General features: G+C 39.4%; 1 protein-coding gene across 1 annotated transcript in view; it reads left to right on the top strand.

The window, feature by feature from the left end:
- Positions 1 to 22954, top strand: part of NRP1 (neuropilin 1) — a gene marked incomplete at its 5' end in the record, with an annotated part of 65521 nt that overhangs the window by 2695 nt on the left and 39872 nt on the right. The window contains 3 exons of the mRNA XM_009865687.1: positions 2171 to 2398; positions 9833 to 9988; positions 12521 to 12687. Of these exons, the coding sequence (XP_009863989.1) occupies positions 2171 to 2398; positions 9833 to 9988; positions 12521 to 12687 (551 nt within the window). The remainder of the gene's footprint in view (positions 1 to 2170; positions 2399 to 9832; positions 9989 to 12520; positions 12688 to 22954) is intronic.

Below are 22954 nucleotides of genomic sequence, written 5' to 3'. Positions count from 1 at the left end.
TTCCTTCAGCTTGTATCTCTTCACATGTACATATGAGATGCACACATGTAGTTTCTCCACCTCAGAAGAATCTATTCTGTCGAGTCTCTGCTAGAACCTTTTCTGCCAGCTTTCCGCCAAGTTCACTGCATGGAGTTCCTCATAGCCTCAGTATTGATTTAACTCCTAGAGCTTCTTCACGCTATTAGTAAAGGAACAAAATCTGTGAAGGGCATTTTAGTGAGGCAGCTTTTCTGAAAACAGTTTTTATTTCTTGCACCAGATTGACTTGAACATGTTTAAAATAAAGCAAGCTGATATTGAGATACCATGTGTGAGCTTAAGGAACCTGATGGTCATGCACTTACAGAGCCAGGATCTGGCTGTATTTAATAAAGCAATAATGAACCTGGCTTACATTTTATATTGCATCTTTTATTGGATTCCAAGAGAAGTACAGAGCACTTTATGCTATGAATGGCATGGCAAAGCTATTTTATCCTGGAACAGCAGCTACTGGTGGGAGTGAGGAGCAACGACCAGAATATAACCCCCTCCATACATGACAAGGAGACAAGGGAATGACAGGGAGAGAAAAGAAATATCTGACTAATGTGTAAGGGGGCGATTTAATTATAGGCAAAATGTAATTTCCCAAATTGGAATGGGTCAAGTTATGTGAGCATTAATATCTACATCTTCCAAAATATGCCATAAAGTGTTCTGAATATTGATGTGATAGCTCAAGCATTTCCTATCAGTGTCTGTTGAAGGACAAAAATACCTGAACTGACTAAATTCATTCAGACCTCTCTCTTGCATGCTGAATTTAGCTGGGAGGTGGCCAAATCTGTGGGGGGTAATATGTTTGGCACATTCACAAGGAAAAAATTTTCTATGGTGAAATAAGAGTATTCATATATGCAAACAGACTGTTTTCCTTCAGTGATGTGCATTAAGCATTGGAAATCCTCTCAGGCTCCTGACTACAGTCTCTAAGGATGCTGTGCATCCTCATCCAAATTCAAACCTCACACACACTCAGCCTCCAGCACAGACTTGCCTGTTGCAACCAAACTGTTGCCTCTACTCCATGTTCAAGACCTTCAACTGAGTCATCCCACTCAAACGCCCCAGGTCAGCTGCTGTCCACCAATGCCTCAAATCCTGTAAATCACTTTCCATTAAGTTGGAAAGTGTCAAAAGTCAGAGAGAGGTACCTGTGCTGACCTTGTGGGAGGATGTGTGGGCAGTGCCTGTGGCTAGCTTTTGAGCACACCTGCAGATGTGAGATCCACAGAGACAGTTCTCAAGGGACCTAAATAAAGGAGCAATGCAATCTGTCAACAAGAGAGGGACTCCAGTTTTAGGCCTCTGTCTTCACAAAGGCAAATCCAGTGATCTGGCCTTTTACACCCTTGCAGCTGTACTGTCACTTTCCTGCTCCTCCAAGAGCAGTGTTTGGAGCATCCCATTATGCCATTGTGGCGACATCGGGGAAAGCTGGTGTGTCAACATTGACATTAGGTGACTTCTAGCAACACTGCCTGTAATCACATGGTTTATCATGCCTGCACTAACAGCAACATTTTACTGGTGCACCTGTGTCAACACCACTCAAAATGAGTCACTCACCCTTGGTACATGTACGAATTACCTTTCACGTTTAGTTTGTCAAGGAGCATAGGTCACATCTGGCAGAGTTACTGAGTCAGTGCTCCAGGAATCTGAAACCACTACTCCCTCTACTGAATTCACTCACCCGCTTTTGTAAAAAATTCTATTTCACCAATAAAAGCTTGTCAGCCCTAAGATTTAAAGATTTGAGCTTGAAGGGGCTATAATTATTTCTCTAGGGCTCTGTCGAGATTTCTGCAGCTTACACTTTCATTGTTCCCACATGACTTTATATTTGTCATAATTTTTTCTAGAGCTGGTACAAGTTTTCATATTGTTCCATACAAATTGAAAATTGGAGATCAGACAGTATATGCGAATTGCACTTTAAAACCTGACTATCAATAATGGGAACAAGCTGGCTGAATGATTAATGCCGTGATTAAAATGAGGTGTTTCATTGAAAAGCCACCTTTGCTGCTGGGGAGACAATACAACCTAATTTGTTTTCCAGCTAACTACTTTACTTAGTAGCATGGTGTTAATCCAGGTGATTTTTCTCTTTCTGTTACAGGACCTGAGTGTTCCAGAAACTTTACTTCATCAAGTGGAGTGATAAAGTCCCCTGGATTCCCTGAAAAATATCCCAATAGCCTTGAATGCACTTATATTATCTTTGCACCAAAGATGTCAGAGATTATACTGGAATTTGAAAGCTTTGAGCTAGAACCTGATTCAAACACTCCAGGGGGAGCGTTCTGTCGCTATGACCGATTGGAGATCTGGGATGGATTCCCTGATGGTAAGAGAAAAATGGACTGTGATATGCATAGCCATTACTCTGTAGCGGGCTGCAAAAGGCATATTCTCTTTTTTTTACATGTCATGGTACAGAGGTCCTTGCTTGATTTATGTGAAACACGTTGAATTAAAGAGAAATGGGGAAAATGCTCTACAATTCATTCAGTAAATCATATCACAGCGAGAATGATTATTTTTTATGAAATATGTTTAATTGTGAACAGTTAGCTTGGGCAAACCTCTGTTTTTAGAGGGAATATGTGATGGACTTCCTATGCTAAAATAAATTATCAAGCCTTATAATGTGAGACTAAACTTTCACAGATAACATGAGTATTGGCCAGAAATTTCCAGCAACTTGCACAAACTGGACTTCAGGTGCTAATCCTCCAGGTTGTGAAGGAACCTGGTTACGGACCAGCTGTCAAAGCAGAGAATTTCTTTGCCAGGGAAAATGTGGTGTCCATACAATCGAAATCATAGTGACTAAATAATTACTGAGGTCAGTAAACAGTCACTGAGTTATTCATTCAGGTGGCTTCAGTGACTGGGCACTGCAGGGTTCCTGCCTTATAGTGCTCTCTCTTCCAGCAGTATAAGCAAATCCAAAGGTTTTCTCTTGATTTGTTAATTTCTAATCTCTGATTAACTGGGCACATGTGTCAGGGTGGATGTGTTGGGTGCCCTTCTGGAACTCACTTCTCTGCCATCTCCATAATTTTCCACTTAGTTGTTGACCACACTTGACCTTGTGCAAATTCACTGAGTGTATAGCTAGATACTGGCTAAGCCTATAGATCCAGTGAGCCAGTGAGCCTAGAGAGCCTCTTTTATACTGAGATTGATGAACAAAATAGCTGCATGGTATCTCTATTTTTTCATATACGGCAATGTGTCCACAAGATCCAGGTCCCCTCTAAGTAGAGCAGCCACCTGCTCTTCAAGGACTCCAGCTCCATAGGCTCTCGCTCCAGCCTAAAACGGACTGTTCTAAAGCTGAATGCCCAGTCTTAAGCTGCCCAAATGCCTGTACAAATGTTGCAAAGAGCTATGTGAAACTAATTGTTCATGATGCCTTTTTCACTGTTTCTATGTATGGCATAAGCTGATAAAGAGAAACATCTTGAAGCTGTCCTTTTCTTAATTTTGTAACTTGTAGCAAAATTCAACAACTGAAGATTTATGTTGTTTTTGTCAGGCACTAATTACAGCTATTTCAGTTTTCCACTGGTGTGATAACCCATGCTAATAGATATTTGCTTTTATGAACAGCAGTGGCAGTTCCTACAAGCTGCTAATCCTGCATTAATATTTCATTTCAATGAAAACATATAACTTAAGGAACATAATTTAATAACATATTTAAACTTGCCTATTTTCCTGAATAAATTCCCAATATAGTTTTAATTAAAGCTTTTATTGATGCTGGAATAAATAGGTACATGCTTTTTAATGTATATTTGGTTTTCCTTTTTGTTTTATGCTTAATGAGTTTATCATGGCTCTTTTCAATCCACTCCAATAAATAGTGAAGAAAGAGCCATAACAGTAGCTGAATGACTATTTAGTATTTAAAGCCTCAGTTAGGAAAACATTGCAATAGTAATGTCTGGAACATTTAATAGTAGGTTTATTTGTATATAGGCCAAATCTGTCCAAGTTGAATTCCTGAAGAACCTGCATTTAAATTGACATGTGAAAAGATGATCCAATCAATCAATTTATGTGTAATATTACCAAAAAGAAATGCATTCTTGTTAGCGTCAGAGGGTTTCAAAGCAGTAATTTTCTGGTTCAAGAAAGTGATTGAGCCATACTGAAGAGCAATTAACAACAGGCATTATCAGCCTCCCAGTTCCCTCACAAACTGTCTAAACCCAAAATGATCCTGACATCCAAAAAGGGTGTTCATATGTTTGCAACTGAATTTGTAGGCAAGAAAGAAATGTTTCCTTAGACACAAACTGTTGGAGGTTGCAGCAGTTGTAGGGAAATATTTGCTGCATCGTTCCACTGTGGGACAATCCTTAACCAGCAGCCAGTCTCTGTTTTTTAACTTAACATTACAAAGGCGGAGGGGATGTGATTGCTTTTTTATACATGCATCACAAGATGAATCCCTGTGAGGGAGAAGAACTATTTCAACAGAAGAGCAAAGCTGACATGGGAAATCACTGGTAGGACCTGGCCATAAACTGAAGATAGAAATTAAAATTTCTAGGTATCGAAAAGTTTCTAGATCATCTTTGGGGGGAAAAGAGAAAGACGAAAAGAAAAAGGAAAAACGAAGGCAAAATAAATCTAATTTGCATCCACATAGAAGTAGTAAATTTCTGAAAAAATATTAGACTGTATGGTTGCCTTTGATGAAGGGAGGCTCACCCAGGGTGAGTCTTTCAGTCATTTGTCCATTTCCCTTCAGACCATGAAAAAACATTTTGAATCTAACTCTACATTATTAACTGAAATGGAGCCAAGGCATTGTTGTGTGTACTTCTTAATTGCTGGCATAGTCCTTTGCACCTTCCCAAGCAACTCCTGAGCATGGTTTGGGGGACAGTGAAAGCCAGGGGCCGTTCCCAACAGGTGTCCTGCTTCAGAGGGACAGGCACTAGACGAGTGAGTCCTGTTACACTGTTAGCCTCGTCTCAGGAACAGTCCCTGGCCACTAGCCACAGGTTCTGGCCTGCTCTATTTAGTGATATAGCCATAAAAAAGGAAGATATTTGGCTTTCCTATACTGCATTCTGCTTATATGCCTCATTGTGTTAGAGGTTAAAGCTGCTATTGCACTACACTGATCTAAATGTGAATCAGAAGGACTTTTTTTAATGTTTGGAAGAAAAGTATATCCTTCTGTTCAAATTCCCTGCTCCATAGTAACACTACCATGGTTTGCCAGGATGATGGCAGTATTTTAATAGTTCAATGGAAAATACTTATGGCCACAACCAGGTCAGAATTGGATGGGCAGCCCCCTGGACATGCTGTTCTCACTCACCTCTGGAAAGCAGGCACGAATGTTTGTGCCAGGCACTGTCAATCCCTCCTGTTTCAGCAGAGAACAGCATCCAAACTCTCATCGGTCTTAGACATCTACTTCAGAGTGCAGTTAATGGACTTCTGGAGGTTCCTAGGTCATTGACACTACTGGCTGCTATGGATCACTAATTTGAATGTAAACTTTAATGCCTAAGAGCAGATGAAACCCAACATACGTGGGAAAATGTTTTCACTGTAGAATTTGATCAGCTACAGTCACTAGAGATGAGGAGGAAATAAATTTGCTGTTTTCTACAGCTGTGATTTTTGTTTTCTTCCTCCTCAGAAAAAAAAAAGAAAAAAAGGAGAAATGTTCCCTTCAACAAATTTTCCCAATGATGTTTAAAAGGATATGTCAAAATCAGTATGCTTCCATTTACAATTTGCTTCTGTATAATTGCCATTTTTCTGTTGGAAAACAATTTTCTCTTAGACCATTTGCCAGCAACTGTTAACAGTCACTCAGAAAGAAGTTAATCCTGAAATGCTCTGTCAAAATCATGGAGTCCTCACCCTACCTGGCTGTCCTTTTAGTGGATTGAATCCGGCAAGTGCTGAGTACTTGCGTCTTGATTTTGCAAAACATGCACTTATCTTAGAAGCATGTGAGCAGATAGATTGACTTCAGAAGGAATTCACCAAGGACACTTACAGGTCTGAAGTTAAACACTGATATAAGTGTTTTGCTGTTTCAGGAGGGGAATGGTAGGCATTCAGGAATGCTTCAGACCTGTCATTTTGTTTCTGCATAATTGCATGCCAAGGGCATTCTTTGGTCTCTTCTTTAAAACAAATCAGTAAGTGAAACAAACCCTGCTGGAGAATATTTGGACACTACGGGTGCATGTTGCAAATATTGTGCAGATAAGTGACCATGGTTTCAAGGAGATAATAGGTGGAGTTAGAACAGGAGAATGAGTAGAGCACAGGATAGAAATACTTGGGTTTGCATTAATAAATAATAAAAATATCTTTGCCCAAGGCACAACTATACCTCAGCCAGCATCACCAGAGAACAGTCCATTGATAACTTTGAAGAAAAATAGCTCACTCAAAACAAGGACTAGTTGAAGTGATGAATTGCATATATTCAGCATGCAGCTGTCTTTGAAGCTGTCTGCTAGGGGTTCAAGAGTAATTTAAAGAGGTACACATACAGTTTGAGAACCACATTGCTGCTTCCATCAATACCACAAGAGCTTCCACTGAATTACGGAGCAAAATAGAACACTTTAGTCAGTAACATCAGTGCAAATGAAGGTGGCTATTAATCTAAGTGTGTTTCTCCTCTACTGTGGTTGCCTCCTACACTCCTGTGAGGAGCTATTAGGATATAAGAGTATGCACAAGCTCAGCGTCAGTGACTACCGGACTGTGAGGATGGTATTAATTTTTCTTTTCTTTTCTCTTTAGCGTCCTAAATTGTGTGCAAATATTTTGGCAACAATAGTCATACTGCTGTGAAACTACTGTTCAAGGCATACTGGCATACCTTTAAAGACCAGCCTTAAAATTCAGTAAAACATCTAGTTAACATTTGGTTTAGTATTTTAGAAATCAGCTGTACCATTTTTCCTTGCTTGTGTTTTGTTGTATTTTGGGTTTTTTTAACCAAATTCCAAAAGCTAATATTTCAACTGGATGGACAAACATGTATTTCAGTAAGTCTCAAAATTTCCTGATACTAATAGTCTTTGTCCAGAAGGGCAAACAGTAGAAAGGAAAAGAAGAATTGGTAAGGATAAGGTTTCTGTTTAGTGTTAAGCCACCAGGCATATTCTATATGTTCCACACTCAGATCTGTAATCCTTCAGTACTTATTCAAGTTCTAGAATTAGACTTTACATTTTGGAAAAAGCTTGTAAACCAGGTTTCTTAGTTGCTACTCAATTTTCCACTATATCATACTATGTCAGTGTAAAGAGGAGCCAACGTCCCAGTAACAGGTACAGCGTGAGCAGCCAGGTGAAGTAGCTGGCTCACCAAAATGCCTTTGTTTTGTGGGAAATGTAGAAGTGTCCTTGAGTGAGGACATTTCCACGTGACTCATATTGGGAGCACACCTCCCTGGGTTATGCTGACAAAGCAGCGTGGTGGTCTACAGGTAAAGGCTTCAAAGAGCTCTTTTTAGTCTAATGACCTTTCAGCACCTGCTGCTCTAAAATTCCCATTTGGAACTGTGTATGGTCTATTATGAAAGCCCATCTCAGTTCATAAGGAAGGGTCAGGAAGATGGTACAAAAAAAAACCCAACAGTGTCATATTCTACCTAAGTAGACATCTGTATTCTCCCCTGAATGTGTTCCCTACATGGCAGTTATTGATGTGGGGACACCTGAAACATTTGAAAATTTATTGTCATAGTTAAGTATTCAAGACTGGAATGGAAAAAAAGGATAACCTTGTGTTAACTATGTGAGAAGAATAAAAATCTTGATTTCATCTAGTTCTGTTCAAATCAATACCATATTAGCTCAGTAGGCTAAGGCTTAAATGTTGTGCAAAATAATTCAATACCTCTTTGTCTCATATTCTGCAAGTTTTTGGCTCTTGCATCTACATAGCTAGCAAAGGGAATAGTACTGTGATAGCAGGACCGATCTGTGGAAAGCTGAAATGCAGAATCACTAAATATGTCTTAAAAATTATAAACCAATGAGTCATGGGGAATCTTAAAGCCTGTCTGCTTTAAACAAAGTTCTCCTCTGTTTGTCATTTCAAAGAGGCTTCCCCACAGGAAGAGGGAGGAGGGAGGCTCAGAGTGCCGTAACATGGTGGCCTTATCCTCCTTGTTTTCTTGCAGATCAGGGTGGCACCAGCAGCTGTAATGTTAAAAGCCATCACAGGAAAGAGCAGGATGAGAGCTGTTTGCACATAGAAAATGCAAAAGGAAAAAAGAAAAAGAAAAGCAAAACTGCTACAATTACAGCGGGGACATTATTTTGTGTTTTTAAAAACTATGAATGGTAACAGTCTAAAACAACTTTCTCACTCCAAATACTAAAATTCTAAAGCTTCAATGATTTCTAGGATGAGGAAAAATTCAATTCCTATCCTTCTTAGAGTGGTTCATTTTATCAATGTTGCATGGAAAAACCCTGGTGGAAAAGGACTGAACTGACAGGTATTTTAAATGCCATAGGATTGCCAAGGCAACTGATGACTAACTATGGCCAAAATATGGATAGAAAAGCACATGCTGGCAGCAAGAGCTATAACATCTGAGTTCCCTCTTTCTGGCAACTCTAGGCCTTACGGAAATGCATAGCTTACATAATAAAGTTATTCCAAGCTGGAACTGTTTTACTTGTTGGAAAATGCCAATAAACTACTACAAAATTATGTAAGCTGAGGATTTTCTTTGAACTGTGAATAATTAGTAAATATAAACATTTTATATTTTAATCTGAAAGTTAAATGGACTTCCTAAAGAAATGACAAGGTGTTAATTTAAGCCTGGAAACCCAGTGGTGTAAGCATTAGAATGACGTCTCATGATTATTTTCGTGATTGGCTCCATGGATGGGTTTTAGCATTATCTTTTCTTGTTGTTTGTAAGCACAGATGTACCACTATTCAACAGCCTAGGGACCTATCTGTAGGGAATGCTCAAGTGCTAGAAGGCCACATATGTTGGTTGTGAATTGAGTAGCTTAATTAACGAAAAAGATTATCTCACTGCACAGGAAATCCAGAAAAAAATATCAGGAACTGGTTTATACGTTATTAACACTGAGAAAGATCATGTATATGTGTATGTGTGTGTGTTCTGTGACGTGGAGATATACCTAAATCCTTGCTCTTTTGAAAGGATTAATATTTTTTCTCTTTAATTCTTTTACAGTATTCTTTAATATTAAGCATATGAGCAAGAGATCTATGAGGGTGTGTTGAAAGCCTAAATAGGAGGGGGATAAAGAATCATTGATCATAGACAAAATATGAATGCAAAAATGTTTTTTAAGTGTGCCTGGAAGGTGTTATTCAAACTCCTATTTCCAAAGCAACTTGTAGACTGGGTGGGCAAATCAGGACATTCAGATGTCCTTGTCATAAACAGGTGCTTCAGTCACACTTTGGAAAATACTTGTGGTGTTTTACACATATCATTTGGTGCATCCTTGCCCTCTCTGCACAATTTAAAGGACAATTTTTGAAATCCTGGTTCTTTACATTTTCAGAGGTTTATGGATTGCTATCTGGAACATTTTAGAAGTAAGATTACTAGGGTAAGATACACAATTTATTGTTCACCACTCAATTATTGATGAGATTGTGACTACGGACTGTTGTAGAGGTTCACTGTTTGCTGCTGTCTCTAGGAGGCTATTGTAGTGGCACCTATTGTTGTAGTAGACTTGCTAGTTTACTATTATTTCCGGTCTTTTTGCAGTTGGTCCACACATAGGACGTTATTGTGGGCAGAACAACCCAGGACGTGTCCGGTCTTCAACAGGGATTCTTTCAATGGTATTTTACACTGACAGTGCAATAGCAAAAGAGGGATTCTCAGCAAACTACAGCGTGTCACAGAGCAGTGTATCAGAAGGTCAGTATTTATCTATCCCACAGAGCTTCTTGGAAAATATTCCCTGCTATGCCTTCTTGCACACCAGGTGTTGCATGAAACTTTAAAGAAACCTTAAATAGATAAGATGGTAGTGAAGGCTTGGTTCTGTTTTTCTTTTTTGTTTTCTTTTTTGTGCTTTATTTTTTAAAGGAACAGCTGCCCATTGAAAAGCAGTGCAAGAAGCGGTATCCTCCTTACAGTTTTAGTCTGCAGTATTGCCAGGAAGTTGGGATAATTATTGTGAAAAACTGTGCTGACCAAGGAAACGGAGGAATGCAGGGCAATTGAACAGTTGCATTAAAACAATGAAACATGAACAATGAATGCACTATCCAAAGTCTTCTTTTATGACATGGAATAAGCTTTGATGATCGATTTCTTGAATAAAAGGAACCCATTTAATTTGTTAAACCATTTCATAAGCTATCTAAGCTTTGTTCTCTGCCTCATATTTTTTTTTCCCAATTGCCTCATTTTCATGCTTACTCTTTGGACAGAGAATGAATGAAGGCAAGGGAGATGGAGGAAAATAACAGGCTTTGTTATACCACGTCCTTGCAGATTTCCTTGCTTTCCTCAATGATAAAACATACACTTTAAATCAGACTCTCCTTTCTGTGAGTTACTGAGTTTTCTAGCAGAGTCACACAGATTTGATGTCCTTATTTAGTCAAAGAAAGAACAAAAGAAAAACGAGTAAACTGAAATTATTGCTGTTACTCCCCACCTCTCCTCTGCTCCTTGCGTCCTTAATACCTTTCTTGTATGTGCATAGCCAGAAAGAGGGAAAGGGATATACTCAGCCTTTGTGGATGGGAAGGATCCTCCTCTATCCCTCTCAGACTGTACCTCCAGCTAGTCTGGCTTCTCCTTATGTAGGTGCTGCTCCTACCCCTTCATAAAGCAGCACAGGCAACCTGGGCGCCCATGTCCATCACCTCCACAGTCGTCCTCCTTGGGCCGTAATACTGGAGCCAAAATGAATAATTCTCCTATGCTGGGATGCGTTCAGCTCTTAAACAAGGGCAACAACATTCAGAGGAGTGATTCTTCTCACTTAATTTCAGCCACCCTTGCTCTTTGCATTTCAATACAGAGAGGGTCACCTACAAAGGATTACTCAGGCTACTTATCTTAGACACGTGAGATGTCCCCAGGAGGCACTTGTTTGTATCAGTAGACTACAGGGAAAGCCCACGTCTGGATCAAACTAGATACCTACTTTTTAGATATTTTAGTATGAGTCACATCTACCAAGTCTTGTGTTCTTTGTAGTGGCTTATGGCTCTGCTTCTGATTCCATGAAGAATTTAATTTATTTTGAATCTTACCCTTACATAATTCAGCTTCAGTACATCACCCATGGCCCCTAATATATTGAAGCAGCACAGAAACGAGGAAAAGGGCGATATGCCACAGGAAATGCTGTTTGGTAACAAATTTCATTACTCAATTATAGGGACTCCAACTAGAACTTGTATAAAGTACCCTGATAGCACTTCTGAATAGAAGTTTTTGGATCCCAGATAAAAGATTTATCTGGGATTCTTTTCAGAATATTTTCATTGAAATATCAGATCTTTTCTTGTTAAAAGTTCATTTTTCTATTTAAGTGCTTCCAAAACCATCATCTCAGCACCCACCTGTCTGTTAGAAATACATCAGATCCACAGGTGTGATAAAAAGAAGTGTGTAACCAAATATCAGGGCCCTCAATTCACACACTGATATTTTACTTCAAACTGCCACCAGTTTCTCTTGCTTTGGTGGGAGTTGGAGCCTTTGTTTTTGAAGTATGAGAGAAGAATTTAGTCTCCATGCCCCATCAACCCTTGAATTCAATATAGTGACTAGGGTGTCAACAGATTCTAGATTATCTATATAACTTGGGGTCAACAAAAAGAGGTTGGATGTAGTTGATCAACTCATTTAAATTACAGCATGTTACAGTAGAGGTGGTAATTCCCTTAGGTCACTAATCTTCTGGCCTGGATTCAGTTTTTGTTCCTTTGTTTCTTTCCAGTGCCCAGGATACAAAGAGAATGGCTAGAATTTTAATAACATTGTTAAAACATATTTTACTTTTTGTATTGGAGTGAATAGTTTTAAAGTAAAATCACTCTGTACAGCCATCTGGTTTGTCTTTCCTGGCTTTGTGCATAATTATGAGTTGAACATACATTGTTTTATATTATGAATCCACAAAAGTGCCTGTGCTACCCTAGAAAAGAGAATCCTGTTGTCCTATACTGAAATGGCTACAATGCTGGGCTAAAAATATTTGTATAGCATTATTATTGCAGGAATTGTCATGGCAACTCAAATGACAGTATTAAGAATGACAGACACCGTAAGCCCAATACTGCCTCACTTAGAGTTGCTAAAGAATTCAAAGTCACATGAAAATAAATTCTTTAGATATTCATATTCAAAGCAGGAAAACATTCTCATTATTCAAAGTCTGAATCAGAAAGCTGACCACAATAATGATGGTTATTTATTTTTCTTCAGATTTCCAGTGCATGGAACCACTAGGTATGGAGTCTGGAGAAATTCACTCTGATCAAATCACTGTCTCCTCCCAGTACAGTGCTATCTGGTCTTCAGAAAGATCCCGGCTAAATTACCCTGAGAATGGATGGACCCCAGGGGAAGATTCTATCAGAGAATGGATACAGGTAAAAAGATAATGTTTTAAAGATATTATTATTAATAACACTCTGTGGAGTTTATTGAATGTGGAGAATGAAAAAAAAAGAAAAAACACAGTAAAGTATTTCTGCGTAATCTAAGAATTGTTGCAAGTAATAGCACACATTCCTTATTAGACACACAAAAAAGACTGACTCCCAAAGGTATAGAAAAAGAAAAGGTCAGGAAGATTAATTCTTCTGCTTCCCACGTCTATTGTTTTTTCAGTCTTCTGGGCACAAATAATAGAGATTTTGGTTTAGTGGAAAAGTCAATATTAGTTTAACATGCACTTGAAGTGGAATGTCCCAGTAAACTGAGCATGTGCTATGTCTCTAGCTGATTACAGTTAAGCATTAATACAGAATGGTGTTTTCATGCACTTAGATCTCACCTCAGAAGACCTATGTCTCTTCTAGAATATGTTGCACAAGAAATGAGTTAAGTGGTCTCTGTGTAGTGGCTATTCCTCCACATCTTTAAACACAACATTCATTAGCAAGGTTGGCTGCCTTGGTTTTGCTCTGTTAATACAGGAGAAATCATGCAAACATTTGTTGCCAGGAAGAAACTCCTTGAGTTCAGTTAGTCTGCTTAGGCTTGTTGTTTGCAATTTGTTATCAGGTCCTTAGCTTAACGGTCCATGACACCTGAACTGGTCAAAATTATTCATATGAATTACTGTACACAAATAATCTATACTAGTAGGCAAGTATGAATATCCTTAGGTGAAAAAAATTGTAGGTTGACTTACGCTTCTTAGTTGTAACAGAGATTCTATTTCTGTTGGCGAAAGCTAAAAGAAAGGCTTGAGCATATTAGATCAATATAACTAATATTGAAAACTTGTTCATATATTTGAAACATTCCTCCTGCTTCTGTTGTTTTCTATAGGAAATTACTAACTGACATGTAAAAACAATGCCTTATTAGCGGTCCATACAAATGTTCACATTGGTGTTTCCTGTGAGGTTTGCTGTCTGCAAGAAAGCTTAAAAACATGTTGAGTAGTAGTTAGTAAAGGGAAGAAAGAGGGGGAAATCTTTCATTTCTGATCCTTAGCACACAATGGGACTCTCAGGTGTCCTGCTTAGGGGCCGCTACACATCCTGAGCTCTTGGCAACTTGGTAGTTGTGTATGATCAAACTAATCAGACTTCTGAGTAGCAAAAAAAATCTGTTGATCCTTTTTCCTTACTTATGAGTAAATGTTAAAATCTCCTCAGCCTTATCTAAGTGCAAGGCTTGTTATTAATCATTGCCACTTGCAATCCATGGAATGCACATGGAAAAAGGGTGGAATGCGTCAGAATCAAATTCCATGTGTTTCATCTGGTCAGAGGGCAGCCACTTTTTTCTTTATTCCCTTCTTTTCTGCTGTCACTTACGCATTTATGACAGGATAATCAAAGCAAGAGAGCTGGTCAAATCTCATTCGTATGTTCCCTGTGCTTATTAGCTCTATTAAGTTATGATATCCATATACGTATATATAGAGAGAGAGAGCTTAATCTTTTACCTAGAACGAGATCTTTCAGAGAAAAAGTTTCAAAGGACTCTTTTTATTCATTATCTTTTCTAATAACAAACACATAACAGAATTCAAGCTACTCTGGCATTTATGCTTAAACTGCTCATGGTACCTCAGGACTCCTGCCCATGAATTTCTCATCCTTCTCCACCTCCTGCCATAAACCAAGGTGCACAGAGGCTGAAACAACCACTGAGCATGATTTTTAGCGCCTTGAGCTACCTTCACCCAAGAAGGTGGTGGTTATTTGTATGCTGTTCTGTGCCTGCTCTCACCTACTTCTCCCAGCCTCGAGTTTGGAAAAGAGAGCAGGACCCATTTCCCTGAGCAATTCAGCCCTCGCGCACCTTTTCCAGTGCCCAGGGCCCATGTGGAGGGACCAGGAGCCCCAAAGCAGACTTCACGGCAGAGCAACTATGCTGTAGCAGCCTTCGCTGCAGAGCTGGGTCTCGTCTGCAGGACAGAGCCTACCAAGTCTTGCTTGAAGATTCATTGCACTGAATAAGATATGCTTAACGTGTTGCAGAAGAGCTGTGAATTGTTTCTACCGTTCAACCTATGCAGCAGAAACAACTGAGCTAGTTTGGAGATTGAGTATACTGTTCCCTGGCTTTTCACAAGGTACAACAGTTTAACTTTTCTTTGATTCCATTTGTGTCAGGAGGATATTAATTCTTATATTGATTTATTATGGTTTTTTCAATACTAACATCGCTAATTCAAACTTCCAAGTGTGTTCTAAATGCTTTCCTGTTAAACTTCACCAACAGTCTTGAGATAGGTGCTAAGTGCTTCAGACCATCAGGCACCTCAGTAACAGGGTCCTTGTGCATATGAACTGCCATCTTCTACAAAGCCTTGATGCCATTGGCAGTAAGCACATGTGAATTTGTATCTGGATAAAATACTGAAATCCCGTGTTTCCTCTGCATAAATATCCCCAGGAACAGATGTTCATCTCCATAAGAGTTTACAGACAAACAACCAAGGACATGTAACTGATAAAATACTCTGAAATCACCTGTTGAAAAAAAACTTGTAGTATTTTATAAAAGGAGGAAGGCATTTATATATAAAGGACTGAGGTCACTTTGTTCTATTTTGTTCTGTATGCTATTGTTAATTAGTCACTTATGCGAAGTATTTGCCTTTGTGCAGTACAGCGCAAATGGATTTTTGTTGCATAGTGCAAGAACTCCAGAAAATATTCAACAGCAAAAAACAGTCTAAAGGATATAGCAATGCTGAATTTGGAATTTCTGCCTGTTTGCCCTTGTCTGAGAGTCAAAGATTTTGTGTATATCAGTATTCATTAATCTTTTCAGGATTGCATGTTTCCCTACTTGCACACACACTGCAGCTGGTTAAATGGTGATGTCTGCCTTCAAAATGCTAATAAGCATATGCAGCTATGGCATATATATGAGATATGCACTATCATACTTGGACAAAGCAGCTAGAAAATTCAGTTCCAAATACTGATTTCCTTAGTGTATACTTTTTTGTATAGTGGAAATATTATAGCTCTCCTTTCCCTTCCTTTTACTCCTCCCTTCAAGGTTAATGTTTTTGCTAAGACAAAAGAAACAGAAAACCTCAGTTAAGTATCAGCAAGTGGAGATTGGTATCTGTAGAGGACGTCTAGAGGGCATACGATATGATTGTCTCCTTTGAGGTGTTGACGTCTCTCGGACTATTTTGTGAAAAGAATTAGGAAAATAGTGTTGGCTTGTTGTTAGTAATGGATTTGCACAAGTTCCATCTGTGGACGTGGAACCCATTCTTTGTTGGAAAAACTAGATTGTTCCTTTGTGGCTGATTAGGTACTAACTCCCGAGTTCATCCGAATGTCGCCTGCTTACCAGACTCTGCTAAGCGAAAGCTGCCTGTCCATTCCTTTACTTAGTTGTTTGGAAATAAATGTCAAAGCTTAGATTCAAAATATCCATAGCACAGTCACACCATAACCCTGCACAGTACTTTCTCCATTTTATTTTTGCTCTCAAACACACTTCTGAAAATTGCCTAACTAACTTGAGATTTGGAGTGACTCCATAATGAGGAACAGAGTCACTTCAGATTGAATTTCTTCTTTGAAAACACATTAATAAAGTCTGTGGATTTTCTAATATGAATGGAATAAAGATATGCATGAGGCAAGAGCTGCCAAAAACAAGCATGAAGTTAGTTTATTGTCATATGGGATGTTATTAACTCCTCGACCTTCAGCTCAGCCTACTTGTTTATTACACTTACATTTCACACACTTGACTGCCCTTCAGTGTGAAATAGCATAATTTAAAATAAAAAATAAGACCAACCCTTTAATTTAATCAAGGGCAGGGAACTGCCATTGCAACATAAGTCATTGTCCCTCATTAATGTATCCTTTCACAGGAAAAATAGTATAGTGTTTCCATTTCTGTAATCTGAACAACAAACATGTTAATAGGTATCAATTACCATCCAGTTTCAGTACTTAGAACCAGTAAGAAGGACAATGTGAGGGTTTCACATCTGGTTTTAGTGAAATTGTTCCTGTCTGTGGTATTTAAAATTTAAAGAACTCCAGTTATTGTGCAATTGGGAATCCTAGGGGAGTACAATGTTAATGAAATCCATAACGTGCAGGGATTTTATGATTGCATTTTCAAGGCATTCCTTCAAAAGGGACAACTGATTCCTTCCATGGCACCAGTAATTGTGTTTTTACAGAGTTGATTTAATGTTTGCATTTAAGAACAGCAGTTACGTTTACACTCATCTGAAAAGGTAACATATGAAATCTTTACATGTAGGGAAGTTTTGGCATCTTACTTCTGAAGCCTTTGAGCCGGAGCCGGGGGCTGCCAGGCATGGCAAACCCTTGATCCTCAGGCAGCCCCAATAGGTTGTGGCCCGCAGCCCCCAGGGCAGCGCAGGAGACGGGGAAGCTCCCGAGGAGCTCCTAGCCCGATGGGTGCCCTCAGCTAAAGGCACAAGAGACCCACGTGTGCGTGGTTTTGAAGGGAGACTGATTGCCTATTACCAGGGTCACTGGGAACCTCTGCTGTCATCAATCCTTATAACGGCGTGGGCTTTCAAACCCGCAAGGAGCAAAACCTTCTGGGTACTTTTACTGCACAATCTGTATATTTTCTATCAAAATGTTTCTTCTAATGCATGTAACACAAATCTTCACACTCCCACCAAGCTCGATGATAGTTTCTGGGTGGCACAATTTTTCTCTGGTCCTGTAATGCTGAGCGAGACCTCCAGCTTGCCCAGAAAGCAAAGTATATTCATTAATAACATAAGATCTTCAGTTCATATTACGGCTAGGTTGGACAAAATAATAAATCCAGCTTTAAGAATCCTAGTGTCAGATCAAAATCTTGCAGCCATAAACCAAAAAGCACTACCCTGGTATAAATATACTCTGCCGGTTCAAATTTGTTCAAAAAAGGTTAACAGGGGGTTAACATAAATAGACATTCTACTCTGGATTTGATATTATCTGTCATTCTGCAGCTGACATAAGGCCATACACCATGATGAACTCTCTATTGTGTGTTCTGGCTAATGTGACATAAATGGCTAATCCTGCCCAAATTTGTACTGCTGGGTTTCTCAGCAGGGCACAGGTCTGGTATGACCTGGAAACATACAGAGTCAGAGGTTGGCACAGGGAGCAAGTCTGGTCGCTCCCTCTCGCCTCTGCCTGCCCATCCTCGACTCATCCCCTACCCACCCCTTTGGCACCTACAACTCCTGCAGAGTAATTTTCTAGACCTAATCTGGTGCAAAATTCTCTCCCTGCATCTTGCAGCATTTAGGGATCTGGAGAAAGGCCAGAGAGAGGTAAGAATAGGCCTTCTCAGAAAGCAACCTGGGAGATCCCCCTCGCCTCCACTGATTGAAATATCAGTTGTTTATTTAACACTAACTCTCCCGTTCAAGGAAAATATACTTCCACTGATTCAAAACACTTCTATGTATACACTGCTTCTACCAGAATGAGAGGGACCTCTGAGGTGGAATTTTCCTTCCACATTTGTCTTCATTCCTTTACATTTGCAGTAACCTACCTTCTTCATTATTTGTTCCTTTGTAAGCGAAACCCAGAAGCATGCATCACTGATGTGAACTGGTATATAGATTAGTAGAGATTTATTCCTGTAGCACTTCTGAAAATAATTGCAGTTCATCATTTGGTGTCTCAACCTTTCAACTGTGTCATAGCTTATTTCCTTATCAGGTATTCACTTAAAAATATAGTCAGTATTTATATATGCTGCTGCACAGCACATTTGTTTCATTAACAGTTTTATTCTTACATCAGGCAGCTCGTCAGGTTGACTTCACAGAGCAAGCTTATCTAAATATTTCACATGAAAGCTCAAGGAAGTGCAAGTCAACAATGCCTGTTATTTTTATTCTTATTATTTCGGTTTCTTTTGGAGTTTGATACTGCAGTGAAGTGCATCATATTACCGCATAGAATAACATGAAACCTGGGAAACCTCAGCCTCCCAGTTCTCCTAGCCTTTGAAGGACTGCCTGAGAGTTGTAGTTCAGAGGCTTTGTGGTGGAGTTTGCCCATCATTAGGGAGAACACTGTTATGAAAGCACAAAAACTGTCAGTCCTTTGTCTCCTCTACCACTTTAGAATGCAAGTCATGTATTTGGTTCATGTCATTTTACAGTTCATAACTGCACTCCAGAAATTACAGAAAGCTTTGTATGGAAAAGTGTTACAGTTGTCTTATGGTCTTAAACATACTTTGCACATGGGCAAAGAATGACAAAGTAATATTCCTTTCTGCAGATCACAGCCAGTACAGACTGTGACACTGTGCAGAACTGGGGTTAACTGACCCAGCAGGATACATTCGTACCTTTATTTACTGTGACATGGGAATAAATGGTAGAGTTTCACAAAGGCAAGTACTGAAATTAGACAAGAGGGAGAGGGAGAAATAAAAGGCCCTAGAAAGTATGGAGGTTTTTTCTGGTTATTCAAAGTGCTTTAAGAGCTATTTTAGTATCAGAAAGTTCTCAGCCATAGATTTATCACTCTGGGGAGGCTGAAGGGATGCTCAGAGCACAGAGCTTTATTGCTCCAGAAGTGCAGGTGCAAAATGCAGTTTAGAAGCAAATCCTCTGTACCTCCCTCTGACATGTTTCAGCAACAGCCCTAATACAGAGGGGAGTCCTGCGTGGCTTCGAGCAATCCTGCACGCAACATATGGAGGAGCAGCAGAAGCAGAGCCCCTCGGAGCCTCCACTGCCAGCCTAATCATTATAATAGTTTCAGTTCTTTCAGGGGATCCATTATGCAGAGATCTGAGTGGTTGGTGCATAACTCTGTAATTACTTATGCATCCACTTCCCAGTCCAGCCCTACATCCCCTCAATGGGTGTAAGACAGATGGCCCCTTAGAGCTGAGATAGCAAATTAAAAATATGTCCAGCAAAAGCACTGATTCAGCAACTATGAAAATAATTTTGTAAACTTATCTCACTTTCACTAGTTGGTTCCAGGAGGGAAAGAAATTAAAACTTTTAAATATGTTTTTAAACTAAATACCACAGATTTGGGTTTTTTAAAATCACAGCATTTTTCTTTCTCTTTTCGTTCACAGAAATCAAAGCCACTTAAAAACTGTACAAAAATATTCCTCTCGCAGGTTTTTCTTTATTTTTCTACCATTCACCAGGTTCAGTGTTTGGCTCGACTCAAAACATTTGTTACTGTTTGCTGGTTTCCAGACTGCCATCAAGCCAAAAAAAATCAGCTGTTTGTGCCATTCTGCTTGCTAGGGGAGCTCTCTCCCAGATGGCTTGCAGACCCCATGAGGGCCAAGGCAGCCTTGCCCACCCAGCTACCAGGCACTGCAACACATCTGCTCCACTGCAGCCAGGACTTTCTGCAGATGTGAAAGAAGGTATCTCAAAAGGAGTTTTTTTTTTCTGAGTCCAGCAGAAATAAATGAATCCACAAGACTAGGCAGGTGTCAAACTGTGGGTTAGGTAGAGCTCAAGGATAGAATTTAAGTGACTGAGGGTAGTGGCTAAAAACACAGCCTTGGGTGGGAATGCACAGCTGAGGGATTTTAAAATAAGTAGAGTTGTTACTGAGCTAAAGGTCTCTTCTCATGGAGCCGACCCTTGGCTGGAGGTGATAGGTGTGCTGCTGAGTGCTTTGCAGAGACAGTTGTGCATTTTTATTCACTTTTTACTCTTTCCACATATGCACAGCAGTATGAAGCTGAAGAGTCCATGAGTTCTGTGGGCTCTTCCCCACCCCAGCATCCGTGCTCCAGATTTTCTGTTGCTGGGCTGTTATTTGCCTTCTCTGTCCTTGTGTCATTCTGTTTTCTGTCCCAATTTAATTCTGTTCTGCCCATTAGATGACATTTTCACAGCAGTAGCAAAATAGGTTGAAGTGGAAGAATAAACGGACTTTCTTCCAAGTGGTAAATACCTGCCCTTCAGAAAACAATTTTTTTTTCTTCCCACAAAAAAAAAAGTAAAAAATGCAAGAAAAAGAAAGGCATATTTCAACAAGGAAATACTTCTATTTTTGCTTTACTTCTTGTCTTTTCATTCAAAAAGAAGTATTGGAGTAAACTCCACAGCTGTCTGATAAACAAAACCTACCAGTAGAGAAATCACAGTTGACCAAACACTAAGCTGAGACTCAGTTCCTCTGTTTTCAGGAATAGCCGGCTTCTCATCAGAGAAGCATCATTTACTCTTCCACAGACCATCTGTACCTACGTAGTCTGGTCTTTCTCTTCGTTGCAGGCTCCTATGTTGAACACTTCAGGCCAAACTAATTTCTGGTATTGGTCCTCTGAAGATGCTAAAAAGATCAGTTTATCCTATCACATGTGAAAGAACAGGGCATATTTTAACTCATCATATTTAGGTTATAGATTGTTGTACTATAGACTAAGGTGGCGTTCAGCCCTAACAGAGACAGAAGTAGGCTTTTATATTGCAAATCCTATTAAATTCAAGCTATGGGCTTGAAGGGCTGACATAACACAGAATAATTTTAAAATGCTTTTATCAGGCTGTAAAAAGGGGTGTTCCCCTCTTTCATGATATGCTTAAGTGAGAAAATACATCCTGTGTTTATTTTAAAAAGCCACAGCACTTAAAAATCAATATCTTTGCTCTTTACATAGCTGGAGATAGAGCAACTTTCAGAGAGGTAGAGTGCGGATACACAAAACAGGCACCTTTTGCTGGCCAAAAAAACTCTGGAAATTAAATCCCTATAGCTGGAGTTTGAGCAGGTTTTTTGGAGAGAAGGGCAGAGCTAGGGACAGCCGGTCTACCTAGTTTGCTTTAGCACCAGCGGCAAACTTGTCTTGGCAGCCCCTGGCTTGCACTATCCCTTCTGCTGCCCCCCTTCCTCCTCCAGCACAGAACAAGAGCACCTCTCTCAGCAGCAGGTCCCTCATGTCACATGTTTCATCTGTGTCTGTGTATTTCCTCAGAATTTTGAGGGACATACCAAGGAAAAAGCGAATTATCTTTGCATAGTAGTAGTCTTTGTCTCTTGTTTTTCATCACACGTTTAAATACCCTCGCCGTACCATCTAACTGCACCTGCCTAGTATTTTTCCAGAAAGTAGCAGAAACTCATCTTTTAAAAAAGTAGTGACTTGCTTGGTGACCCAGTAGTAAATTAAAATCATCATACACAACGCGTATGAAATAGAAAATCGAATTTTGGCACAACAAAAATGACAGTTCCATTTAACAGAGAATAAATGAATGTAGACTCCTGTGGATGACTGACTGATTTAAAGAGACTGTGCCGATTTTCCAAGATGAGAAAGCTGATCACAAGAAAATACGTATATTTCTACGTGACACAGGTTATGCACCTATTCCAATTGCCAGAGAAATTAGGCTTTGAAAGTATTAAATCTTAGACACTGGCACTTTTTCTTCATTTTGTTGCTATTTTTTATAGACAGCCTGAAGCCTAAACTTTTAAAAATATCTGAGTGTAACAAATCCCAGTGATTTCAGTGGAACTCACTCCAAATACAGTGATTGCACAGTCAGATCTCTCTATACCATCAAGGTGTGTGGTCTGAGTCAGTCAATGTTTAATGCTGCATGATGTATCATCCCCTCACTTTCAGCTTCCTACCCAATTAGCATAGGCATGCTGCAAAACAGGAAGAAGCAGAGGTTATTTTTGTGTGTTTACACTGTACTTACATTCAAAATACCAAAATGTATTTTAAATCAAGCCCTTCTGCCTGATTTTAACTGGACAGCAGCTGGCTAAAAAAAAAAAGCTACAGAAGATCTTTACAGGCAAAATCCAGTTTTCCACCCAAAGTCCAGTTATTCACATGTGAAGGAGTCTGACAGAGAAGCTTCGGGTTGCTTGTTTCCCATTTGTGCATTAGTTGCTCAGCACACTTAGGGGAAAAAAGTCCTACAATTATGTCCTCTCAGAAAAGAGTGGTTCTGCAAGTATTGCTATAGAGTTTCCCTTTTCTATAGTTTCTAACACAAACTGGGGAAGGTTACATTCAAACTGCACTAAATAGTTGTCTTCGTTCCGGATCAGAGGATTAAGCTCAGGTTTAAAATTAAATGTAAATTACAAATAAGTATTCAGAAAACGTTAATTAAAAGTATTACGTTCCTGACTCATTTCTTGCTCAGCAAGGGTTCCTAAGTATCTTAGCTGGAGAAAGGGGCCATTC

The sequence above is a fragment of the Apaloderma vittatum genome, unplaced genomic scaffold (assembly GCF_000703405.1).
Source record: "Apaloderma vittatum isolate BGI_N311 unplaced genomic scaffold, ASM70340v1 scaffold2513, whole genome shotgun sequence".
Classification (NCBI taxonomy): Eukaryota; Metazoa; Chordata; class Aves; order Trogoniformes; family Trogonidae; genus Apaloderma; species Apaloderma vittatum.
This window is presented reverse-complemented; position numbering and strand designations above follow the sequence as displayed.